Below are 13,100 nucleotides of genomic sequence, written 5' to 3'. Positions count from 1 at the left end.
GCTGCTACATGAATATGACGCATCACAACACTACAGAGACCGAGGCGAATCCTGAGAGTCAAATAGAATACAGATTAACATGGCTGTCTGCCTGAACCAATGAAATTAAAGCGAACTATCTGTATCATATTGAATGGCATAGCATCATATTTTTACCATTGAATCGCATTGTTGAATCGAAATTGGACTGCATTGCATCATAATAGGGGTGAATCGTATCGCATCGGTAGCTGCTTCGTATGTATCTTTAATATCTCGTATCATTGGGAATGCATCAATACGCGTATCGCATTGGCCTCAGTTATGCACATCCCTAATATGTATGTAACTTTAAGAGTCATTTATTGTTACTCTTTTTTTTTTAATGCACTGAGCTGGAGTAGATATCTAGACATAATAGTTTTCAGTTGAAAATATTAAATTCCTCTATTTTAATCGATTCCCATTTTGATGAAACAATGTTTGATCTTTTCAGCTGATCCGTGAAAACATTATTTGTAGCATGCCTGACATATAATAATTGCAGTAAGCTTTGTGTAGCCTCACGTGAACCGATCACATCTTCCTCTTTACTACTACTTACAGCACCAAATAAACATTAATTAACATCAAGGGTTGGGCTTTAAAGAAAAAGAATAACTTAATGAAATGAATCATGTCTCATGTAATCAATCAGTCCGTGTTTTAACCTTAACTGTTTGTGATCAATGTCACACAACATCACATTTTTCCAGGAAAGACATTCAATGTCCATAAACTCAATAGAAAATAACTCCAAAGACGAGCATTTTGATAAATATATGCATTATATTACATATAATATTTAGGAGTGGCTCAATACCACTTTTGCAGAACCGATCCCGATCCAATACCAAAAATTCTGCATATCTGCCGATACCGATATCGATCCGATATCTGGCCAGTTTTTTTTTAAATCAGTGTTGAATTTTTATACCTCAATGTGTGTTTACCTGATCATGACTTTCGTATGTTTCAAACAATCTACTAAATATAGATAACTTTATTGTAAAGAAAAACAACAAATGAATGCATATATAGTTATAATCTATGACAAAAATACTATTATAAACTAGGTTAATAGATAATTCAGTAGCAAAAGTTATTCTAGAAAAATCAAGAGTGCACAATTATATAAAATCTAAAATTAGTGGGAAAACATTATTTAGTGGGGAACAAATAAAATTGAATAAGTGTAGGACAAAATCTAAAATGATAATGTAAAATGATATGCATTGCTTTTTGAATTGTTGTAAAATACATTCATGAAAAATAAGTAATATTTATATATAAATATATATACTGTAAAATTAAAAGACACTTCTTTTAAATGTATAGCACAGTAATGAGGCAGAAACATATGATAGATAAGACGAACAAGAAAGGCTATTAATAATCTTTCATTGTGCAAAAGTATTATGATACGAAAGTCTCCAAATACAGAGCGGCACAAAGCGCTTATGAGCGCAGTGTATTAAATCTGTGAGATAGTTTATTGAGCCTTTTCTTTTAACAGTTTTAAATTTCAGTTGCTGTGCTCGTTAAGATCATAGTGCTCTCTAGTCCAGTGTTGGGATCTAACAGACACCAACACGATCTTGAAAACAGCACGAAGATAAAGTACTTTTATGCAAAACCATTTATCTTTATTTACAGATCAAGTGTAATATTAGGAACATTTAATAATCTTGCAGAGAGTTTCATTGTTTTGACTCGTAACCGAACGCGGCACACAGTTTGAATGTTAAATGGAGGATGACAGGCCGCCGCGGCGGAGAGAAGAGTTTACGTGAACTTGACTTAAACATCTTCTGTAAATATCATCTGTACCTCACATTAAACTGTGGAATGGCTTCAGAACACTTGAAATATAGTGCATGAAAACTTTATGGTGTTTATAATGGGGCTTAACAATAACACAATAGTTTACGTACATATCGGATTTAGATCGGTCTCGTCTGACCGATAACCGATCCGGCAGAAAATTCCAATATCAGAGCCGATACCGATACTGATACTGAATATCGGATCGGTGCACCCCTAATTATATTTTGTACTGAACCTGTTCTTCAATATTTAATGTATGTTTAAATAAACCTTTTATGATATTCACTGTTTAAATGTTCATATTTCAACAACAAACCGGAGTAGAAACAATTATATAATTAAAGATGAATTATAATACTTTATTTTAAAAACTGCCTTATGTGCAATTTAAATGTTTGTTTACAAATCAATTTAATATAGTAATGTACCAACAGAGAGAGATCATTTTATAGTTTACAGCTTAAGTTTGATGCCCAATAATTAGATAGATATCGAAATGAACTGAGATTAAAAAAAAAAATGCAGGCTAGTGAATCAAAATCAAATGGTGAAATGTGTCTCAATACCAAGCCCTAGTGTCATGTTTCACACTAACCCCAGACTTCCATTTGTGTTATTTCAAAGTTAATCACTTTTTTTCTCTGAGATGTACAAGATCCTAATAACAAAACGGAGTAGGTGAGCACCAACCTTTGACTGGCAGGGTATTAAAAACACATTTCAAAGAACCAGTGACTGTATAATCTGGAGTAGGCTGGTTTGCTTTTACAGGAACAAACCTCATATCAACTTCATTGAAGGTTGTCAGCATGGCACAGGTGTTCTGCGCTTCCTTCAGCCGCTGAGCAATTCGCTGTCTCATGCGGTTCATCTTCACCTGCAACAAAACCACAAAAGGGCTGAGCAAGAGAATGCGGGGGACTCGGCAGAATTTGTGCTATTTTTTAATATCAGTTCTTGTAAATAACACTGTTAATATAGAGACCATTTCAATGCATTTTTTATTTGGCCATCAAGTTTCTTAAAGAGCAGATTGTGTGATTAGGGGCACTGATTCAACAATTAGGCATCACTCAAAATGTTCATGAAAAACCCAAATGGCATTTAACACTGTTTCACATATACACTGCATTTCATTTCATTTGGTAAAAGACGCCTTGATTATTTTTCACAGCATTTGTACTGTTCAAGTTCTTGCATTAAACATTTTGAATCAAATGGTGACAGGCTCTACCGATTTGTAAGGTGGGAAAAAACCTTTTAACATGATCAACTGCAGAAGTGGTTGTGTATTAACTTGATGGCAGAAGTTATGGCACATAAGTAACAATTAGTCTACTTCATGAATAAATGATAAAAGATATAGTCTCCTTTAATTAAATTGGTTTAATATTACCCAAGATCCTAACAGTATGAGCACATCAGTGTCTTTGTAATGCACAAAGGCAGCAGTGGCCTTAAATGATAAAGAAGATATATTTGGCATAAAAGACATGTTTTACTTACTACATCTCTGGAAACTTTTCTAGAGTTAAATATATATTTGTTGGAGTAAAATGTCACCTACAAATATCTGCTCATGTACAAAAACAGTCTGCTGTTCTCATTCAAACTCATGTACTGTAATGTACCATTCAAGACCACCTGAAAGAAATCCTCAATTAATGCGACTTAAATATATATATAGACAAATTTCATTACTGTTTAAACTAATTTTATAACTGACGAATCTAAAAAAAAAAAAAACCCCCGGAAAGAAAAAAAAAAAAAAAAAAGTCTGTATAAACAATCCATTTAAAAAACCTACTTAAAGTAGGAATCAAACATGCTGCTGAAAAATAGGTCATATAACATGCCAAGTGCTTGCCTTGCATCATTATACTTTTAAACTTAAGCGTTCACTTAATCAACTTTTGCTAATATAGACATATTTGTGAAAAATCAGTTGAATCATCAGGCAGTGCAGGACCAATAAGTACAGCAAGTATAACTCAATATTCTTAACATAATTCTTCAAATAAAAGTGTATAAAAAGTATCTGTACACATAACAGGCAGCAAAATCACAAGAAAAGGTTGAAATGTACTGGCAATTATACATTATTTAAAGGTATTCTATTTGATATGATACTGATATTGGATCTGTTGTTGCCAAATAAGTGTGTGTATTTTTGGCCCTGGTGTTCCCTACATTATAGGGTCCAAATGTCCCTAAGAATAGTAATACCAGTAAATTTTTGTGGTCCCCATGAGGAAACAAGCTTTTAAATCATACAGAATGAAGTTTGTTTTGTGTGAGGGGTAGGTTTAGGTGCTGGGTTAGAGATATACAGAATAAAGTCTGTACAGTAGAAAAACCATTATGCATATGGATTGAACCCTTAAAACATGGAAACCCAACATTTGTGTGTGTGTGTATTCATGGTTATGCTTTGTCAGTACACCACATTATGAAGTCAATTCAATTTGCGTGCCATGAAGTTAGTTTATTTTCCAAATAGCTGAAAAAGGCATTATTTTGGAGGTCTCCCACACGCTGCATTAAGGCCTTCCAAATTAATTGCAACTATCTGATTGTCCTGAAATTAAACTAACATTCAAGTGACAAACAATAATAATGCTCACTTTAAAGTGGAAAGTGGTTTTGAATGGTGCGTTCACTCCGAGCACTCGAGTCACATGCAGCAAGTGTTTTCAAACTGGGGTATGAAATATTTGTTGTCCAGTAGTTTGCAAACGTTGAGCATGTAACCTGCACAGTGTGTTGATGCGGACCGCAGGCGTGATAGTTCTTACCCTGTGCTCTGATCGGGCGGCTTTGGCTCCGGCATCAGCAGCAACAGCAGGAGCTGCAGTGGGTTTGATGGCAGAAACTACAGCACAGACACAAGACAAGAGAGTTTCAGTTAATTAGGGATGCACCGAAATGAAAATTCTTGGCCGAAGCCGAACAAAAGTAAACACTGGGCCGAATACCGAACATGGCTTTTTGCATTGTTTTCCCCACGTATTTTGCCTTTTTTTTTTTTTCATCATTGCATAAATTAAATAGTCAAAATGTGCTTTTTACCGTTTTGTCTTGCTTTTCAAAGAAAAAATCAATTACAAAACAACAATTTTAAAATATTTACTTAACGCTGAACATTTTTTAACATTCTAGCAGACATTATACCAACAAAACACAATTTAACTTAAGATTAATAGGTTAGTAAAATAACATTTTTTGGCCATTTTTTGAGACCTCCTTCTTGAATCAGGCATGCATTTTTGTTACTGTACAAATAAATGCAGCCTTTCTGAGCAGAAGAGAATTCTTTTAAAACATTAGAAAATATTACAGATCCCAATCTGAACACACTGTGTGAATGTTATAATAAATTAATTAATAGAGCTGTTATGTTGCTGTTAATAATGATAACTATTATTATCGTCTTACTTTTTACAGAACATCAGTAAAATTACAATACTAACATTTATGAATGTTGGAGTTCTTGCTCTTTCTCAGCTTTTATTTTGGCAGAAGCCCGCAGGAAGACCACAGCAGATTTATAAATGATTCTCATTACGAATTTAGGAAGAGGTTTCTCGCACATATCACACTGTCACATACCTTTAAAAAAATATAGAAATGTTACTGAGCAGCTGACGAGTAACACTGTTTCAGTGCAGATTTTCCTCGCGCTTTGGACTCTGAACCCTGGCTAACGAGCTCGTGCAGCGCTGTTTGAATACATGCAACTTGTGCGAGTGTTAGAAAACATAACATTCTGCAGTTTATTTACTAATTTAAGGCCATTACTAATAAAGCCACCCCTTCCTCTTTTCATTGGAGACATGAGATGCAGCGCTAAACAGTCTCTCGCTGTCGGTACTTCTAATGATTTTGGCATCTTTCTCTGACAGTTTTAAATGCTTCAGGTTTGCTGCATTAGTGCGCGCCTCTATTTGATTGCGTCACGTCATTGTTTGGTCCAATTTTATTCAGTCTTTTCACTTATTTTTATTAGAATTTCAGTTGCCAAAAATTCAGTGCATCCCTAACGTTAATATCACAATACACCAATCTCAGCCTGTACTGAATGTACAGCATCTATGATGAGATTTCATCCTGTAAACGGGGAAAACTCCTGACCTGGTTTGGACTGGATGGGCTGGGCCGGCACAGGGGGTACAGGGGGCATGGTGGTGGGGATGGGCCCTCCAGCAGGAGCAGCAGCAGCAGCAGCAGCAGGAGCAGGAGGAGGAGCAGCAGTCTCTGCTGCAGGAGGAGGTGCTGCTGTCGTCTTAGCAGCTCCAGCTGAAACACAGTCAGAGATGAAACCACCGCAGCACTTATTTATAATAATAACAACCACTTCCTAGCACGGAAAGACCAGTGCTTTATTTCTGGTTATGGTTATTATGAAGACGTTCATTTTAAATGGGGGTTTTCTTCAGCTAATAGCTTTAATAACACTTAAATGTTTTTTATTACAGTTGAAGTCAAAAGTTTATACACGCCTTTCAGAACCTGCAAAATGGTAATTATTTTACCAAATTAAGAGGGATCATACAAAATGCATGTTATTGTTTATTTAGTGCTGACCTGAACAAGATATTTCACATAAAAGATGTTACATATAGTCCACAAGAGAAAATAATAGTAGAATTTATAAACTCCCCCGGCTCTTAATGCATGGTTTTTCCTTCTGGAGCATCAAAGAGCGTTTGAACCTTCTGTAATAGTTGCATATGAGTCTTGAACAAGACTTGGCTGAACGTCTGATGCATACGGCACACAAAAGTGGAAACACTTCAGGAGTTTCGAAGTCATCGTCGGATTGGTTGAATTATACAGGATTTCTGGGAGACGTGTGTGTCGCGTTCTTTAACGTTCCGCCTGGAAACAAAGATGCCGTGACACTAAACCCTCTCACAAAAGAAGAAAGCCGTCGTGTTTACAACTGTGACGACGAGCACTTATCAGGATCAAATAAACGCTGGATTTTCAAAAGTATGTGAAATATTTAAAGTTCGCGGCAGAATCTTTAAAATACGTCCGAGAGTTTTACACACCGGTGTGTTATTGTGGCGACATTTCCACGCCCCGGAACGTGACGCTGAACAAAACAAACTGATTGGTTGTTTGACATGTCGGTCAAACGGCATCATGGGCAGGTCTTGGCCAATGAAAGCTGCCATGGATTCCAGACCTTCAGCCGTCAGTCTGAAGGACTGGCTACGCGAGACTACAGTTAGCCCAACACAGTACACGTAGCAAGGTTTTTTGTTGTTGTTAATTATATAATAAATAAAAAGAAAATAAATAGATAGATAGAATAGAATAGAAAGAGAATAGAGAAAGGTAGTGTTAGAGGCCTTTTTTTAAGAAAACAAGCAGTTAGAAAACAAATAGAGTGCAAGTCTTAAAGGGTAAAGTGTTTTTTTTTTTTTTTTATAAAAAAAAGAAAAATAGATAAAATGGAATTAGAATAGAGAGTGCTAGAGTTAGACAGTCAAATAAAGATGGAAGAGATGTGTTTTTAGGCGATTCGTGAAGATGGCTAAGGACTAATAGTATTAAGAATCAAGGGGATGTAAACTTTTGAACGGGGTCATTTTTTTATAAATTCAACTATTATTTTCTCTTGTGGACTATAAACATCTTTTATGTGAAATATCTTAATAAGGTCAGTACTAAATAAACAATAAAATGCATTTTGTAAATAATAAAGATTTCAAAAGTTAGTTTAGTTGTTTACAAGAAATATTTAAGAAATATGTATGAAAGCTCAATTACAAACAGTTAATAGTAATCTCAAATTAACACAGTACAACTTGATTATGAGAATGTATATTAATTCAGTTAGTTTAAATAGAATTAACCAGAATATTCCAGACACATGTATTATTATATGCTTGATAGAGGCCACTTTTGCATTGTATGTGGAACTGTCCTAAGGTGCAGGAGTTTTGGAAAGAGGTGGCTTTTTCATTTCTCAGATGGTATCCATAAATCTACCAATGAAACAAGAAATGTTTATTTTAGGAATAATTCCTGAGAACATTGTACACCATGGCAGCACTCGCAAATTTGTTGATACTAGTATACTTCAAGCAAAGCGTCTAATAACTTTGTACTGGAAGAAAGTGGAAAAGCCATATTGTACAGTGGATCAATAACATGTCCTTCTCTTTAGCGATGGAAAAGATAACCTATATGTTAAAAGGTAAACTTTCTTCTTTTGAGAATATTTGGACACCCTTTATATCATTTCTCTCAAATCAGATTTTGGCAATGTACTGAATGACACAGGAGAAGACAAGATATTTTGACACCTGACCTATCCCACCATCCCCCTTTTCATAGATGTGCATAAATTAACCATTGTTGCATGTTTTATATTCTCAAACCATGTCACTACCTAAAATAACCTGTGCCATTTAACTTTTCTTCTTTCTGTTTTTCTTCTTTTCTTATATTTTTTGTCTTGTTTCCAGTCCAAATATCTAATAATTCTTAAATCAAAAAAATAAATCAACAGTAAAAATAATCTTGTTTTCGGTTTTGAAATAAGATTATTTTGCTTGTTTTAAGGAAAAGCTCACTTAATTTTGACTTCTTTTTTTTCTGAAAACAAATTTTTACTTGTCTAGAAAATGCTTCTTGATTTAAGAATTTAGATATTTGGACTAGAAACAAGACAGAAAATCATTTTTTGCAGTGCACCATTGAAGGATAAACACCTTTATATGATTAAAAGACGTTTGAGCGACAACAACGGTCTACAATCAACAAGGATTGTTGTTAAGATGTTACATGAACTCAGTCAGGGCAAATAAACCACTGTAAATCTTCATTTCAGCACTCGAATTATTGAAGCAGCTAAACACGAGGTGTTTCTCCGTCTTGAAACAGGCTGTTACAGGCTGACACTTAGCTATGGCTCAAGCTCACTTGAGCTGAGTGATACTAATATTACTGTACATTAAACAGTATGCTTTCAGGGGTGCAAACTCGTCAGGGGTGAAAAGGTGACAACCCCCAACACACACACACAGGTGTGTTAAAACTAAGGCAAGTTAATTGACATAATTCACATAGCACATTTCACACACAATGGCAAGTCAAAGTGCTTTATAGGAGAAAATGTTACACACTGCTAAAAATGCTTTTCTTACATTTTTCTGTCTCGTTTCCAGTCCAAATATCTAATAATTCTTAAATCAAATAATTTTTTTTCCATAAAAAAATAAGTCAAAAGTCAAAATAATCTTGTTTTCGGTTTGAAATAAGATTATTTTGCTTACCCCATTGGCAGATTATTTTGCTTACCCCATTGGCAGATTATTTTGCTTGTTTTAAGGAAAAGCTCACTTAATTTTGACAAATTATTTTCTGAAAACAAATTTTTACTTGTCTAGAAAATGCTTTTGATTTAAGAATTTAGATATTTGGACTAGAAACAAGACAGGAAATCATTTTTGCAGTGCACCATTCAAGGATAAACACCTTTATATGATTAAAAGACGTTTGAGCGACAACTCAACAAGGACTGTTGTTAAGATACATGAACTTAATCAGGGCAAATAAACCACTGTAAATCTTCATTTCAGCACTTTTCGAATTATTGAAGCAGCTAAACACGAGGTGTTTCTCCGTCTTGAAACAGGCTGTTACAGGCTGACACTTAGCTATGGCTCAAGCTCACTTGAGCTGAGTGATACTAATATTACTGTACATTAAACAGTATGCTTTCAGGGTGCAAACTCGTCAGGGGTGAAAAGGTGACAACCCCCAACACACACACACAGGTGTGTTAAAACTAAGGCAAGTTAATTGACATAATTCACATAGCACATTTCACACACAATGGCAAGTCAAAGTGCTTTATAGGAGAAAATGTTACACACTGCTAAAAATGCTTTTCTTACATTTTTCTGTCTCGTTTCCAGTCCAAATATCTAATAATTCTTAAATCAAAAAATAAATCAACAGTAAAAATAATCTTGTTTTCGGTTTGAAATAAGATTATTTTGCTTGTTTTAAGGAAAAGCTCACTTAATTTTGACAAATTATTTTCTGAAAACAAATTTTTACTTGTCTAGAAAATGCTTTTGATTTAAGAATTTAGATATTTGGACTAGAAACAAGACAGGAAATCATTTTTGCAGTGCACCATTGAAGGATAAACACCTTTATATGATTAAAAGACGTTTGAGCGACAACTCAACAAGGACTGTTGTTAAGATACATGAACTTAATCAGGGCAAATAAACCACTGTAAATCTTCATTTCAGCACTTTTCGAATTATTGAAGCAGCTAAACACGAGGTGTTTCTCCGTCTTGAAACAGGCTGTTACAGGCTGACACTTAGCTATGGCTCAAGCTCACTTGAGCTGAGTGATACTAATATTACTGTACATTAAACAGTATGCTTTCAGGGGTGCAAACTCGTCAGGGGTGAAAAAGGTGACAACCCCCAACACACACACACACACACACACACACACACACACAGGTGTGTTAAAACTAAGGGCAAGTTAATTGACATAATTCACATAGCACATTTCACACACAATGGCAAGTCAAAGTGCTTTATAGGGAGAAAATGTTACACACTGCTAAAAATGCTTTTCTTACATTTTTCTGTCTCGTTTCCAGTCCAAATAATCTAATAATTCTAGTCTAATAATTCTTAAATCAAATAATTTTTTTTTTCCATAAAAAAAATAAGTCAAAAGTCAAAATAATCTTGTTTTCGGTTTGAAATAAGATTATTTTGCTTGTTTTAAGGAAAAACTCACTTAATTTTGACAAATTATTTTCTGAAAACAAGACAATTTTTACTTGTCTAGAAAATGCTTTTTGATTTAAGAATTTTAGATATTTGGACTAGAAACAAGACAAAAAATTTCTCAAATCATTTTTTGCAGTGCACCATTCAAGGATAAACACCTTTATATGATTAAAAGACGTTTGAGCGACAACTCAACAAGGACTGTTGTTAAGATACATGAACTTAATCAGGGCAAATAAACCACTGTAAATCTTTATTTCAGCACTTTTCGAATTATTGAAGCAGCTGACGGGCTAAGCGAGGTGTTTCTCCGTCTTGAAATAGGCTGTTACAGTCATGTCAGATACATGTACGAGTTGAACGCACATGAACGCCACCACAAAGTCGTTATTACGAGTGGGAAACTCGAAATTTTCTTCTGGCGGCGTGTCCGTCAAAAAACGTGTCGGATGCAATGGACGCAGCCAAAGACTATATGAAGTGTCGGTAAAGTTGTCGAAATGAATAAAATGAAAACTATATAAGTTACATAGCCTACACACAATATTATTATATAATTATAATAGAATATATAATTATTCAGTTTACATCACCTTCATAAATGAAATAAAACGGAAAAAAGAAAAAACACACTGATGCACATTCTTCGTTCGGTCATAAGTTGCTTGCCGTTAGCTTGTTCCTACACATTTTACGTAGCCTCTGGAAATATGGATAGTTGCCTGCAGCGTCTAAAAGTTATCCTTCAGGAGTGAGATTGGTTGGATGAGGGAAAGGACATTAAGGTAAGCCAATCAGAGGCAGAGTAGGGCGGGTCCGTTCCTTTGCCAACAGAGGAAAAACGCTACAGGTGACGTGACACAGATGACTCACAGATATGACGAACATATCATAGAAAACGGGGAATTTCGCTGAAAGATGACAAGTTTGCATCCCTGATCATCCATATGGCAGTAATACACAGCTATAAGACAACACACGTGTTCTAGCTAGTAAACATCATGTAATCAGTCAAACACGCACAATGAACATGTTAGGAAGTGACTTCAGCTTATGATTGTAATGATTACAATCTCTTTAATATATATTAGTAAAAAGAAACATGGCTGACCTCCTTTCTTGAGTCTGAACAGAGGAGTTCCTCCTTCCACTTTGCCTCCATCAGGAATCAGCAGCTCCTCGATGACTCCTGCAGCTGGAGAGGGAACCTGCACCGACGTCTGCAGGACACACACATCTCACCTTAACTCAACACCACACACACACACACACTCGATCACACACACTCACTCACTCACTTACTCTCACTCTCTCGCTCACTCACACAGTCACGCTCACACTCACTCGCTCGATCACATGCTCACACTCAGTCACTCGCTCGATCACTCACGCTCACTCACACGCAAGCTCACTCTTGCTTGCTCACGCTCACTCACTCAATCACACACGCTCACTCGATCACAAGCTCGCTCGATCACTCTTGCTTGCTCACGCTCACTCACTCAATCACACACGCTCACTCGATCACAAGCTCGCTCGATCACTCTTTCTTGCTCACACTCACTCACTCACGCTCACTTGCTCGATCACACGCTCTCTCATTCACTCACTCTTTCTTGCTCACACTCACTCACTCACGCTCACTTGCTCGATCACACGCTCTCTCATTCACTCACTCTTGCTTGCTCACACTCACTCACTCTCACTCGTGCTCACTCACTCACACACGCTCACTTGCTCGCTCACACTCACTCTCACTCGCTCACTTGCTCGATCACACAAGCTTGCTCGATCACATGCTCTCTCATTCACTCACTCTTGCTTGATCACGCTCACTCACTCACTCTCTCTCACTCTCTCTCTCACTCACTCACTCACTCACTCACTCACTCGTTCGATCACACGCTCGCTCAATCACTCTTGCTTGCTCACGCTCACTCGCTCATCACACACACTCGATCAAACTCTCGCTCACTCACTCTCGCTTGCTTATGCTCACTCACGCTCACTCACTCTCACTCGCTCACTTGCTCGATCACATGCTCGCTCACTCGCTCGATCCTGCGCTCGCTCTCTCGCTCGATCCTGCGCTCGCTCTCTCGCTCGATCACACGCTCTCTCTCTCGCTCGATCACTGCGCTCTCTCTCTCGCTCGATCACACGCTCTCTCTCGCTCACTCACACTTGCTTGCTTATGCTCACTCACGCTCACTCGCTCGATCACATGCTCGCTCTCTCGCTCGATCACATGCTCGCTCTCTCGCTCGATCACATGCTCTCTCTCTCGCTCGATCACACGCTCTCTCTCTCGCTCGATCACACGCTCTCTCTCGCTCACTCACACGTACGTACGGAACACCTAACAAACGCAGCAGATATTTCTGTGAAGTTTGCACCTAGTTTTAAGGATTTTGCTCGGACTACAACTACTAATTAAAAAAACTGCTAATAAACAACTAGTGGGAAAAAAGTCGG

General features: G+C 36.7%; 1 protein-coding gene across 2 annotated transcripts in view; it reads right to left on the bottom strand.

The window, feature by feature from the left end:
* dlst (dihydrolipoamide S-succinyltransferase) overlaps positions 1 to 13,100 on the bottom strand; it is a 31,160-nt gene that overhangs the window by 7,299 nt on the left and 10,761 nt on the right. For both annotated transcript variants that reach the window (XM_058748771.1, XM_058748772.1), the window contains exons 7-10: positions 11,737 to 11,845; positions 5,977 to 6,141; positions 4,641 to 4,717; positions 2,625 to 2,722 (exon numbers count right to left, since the gene is read on the bottom strand). In XM_058748771.1, coding sequence (XP_058604754.1) covers positions 2,625 to 2,722; positions 4,641 to 4,717; positions 5,977 to 6,141; positions 11,737 to 11,845 — 449 coding nt within the window. The remainder of the gene's footprint in view (positions 1 to 2,624; positions 2,723 to 4,640; positions 4,718 to 5,976; positions 6,142 to 11,736; positions 11,846 to 13,100) is intronic.

The sequence above is a fragment of the Onychostoma macrolepis genome, chromosome 17 (genome assembly GCF_012432095.1).
Source record: "Onychostoma macrolepis isolate SWU-2019 chromosome 17, ASM1243209v1, whole genome shotgun sequence".
In the NCBI taxonomy this organism is placed as follows: domain Eukaryota; kingdom Metazoa; phylum Chordata; class Actinopteri; order Cypriniformes; family Cyprinidae; genus Onychostoma; species Onychostoma macrolepis.
Note: the sequence above shows the minus strand (reverse complement) of the source record. Positions and strands in the feature narration are given on the sequence as shown.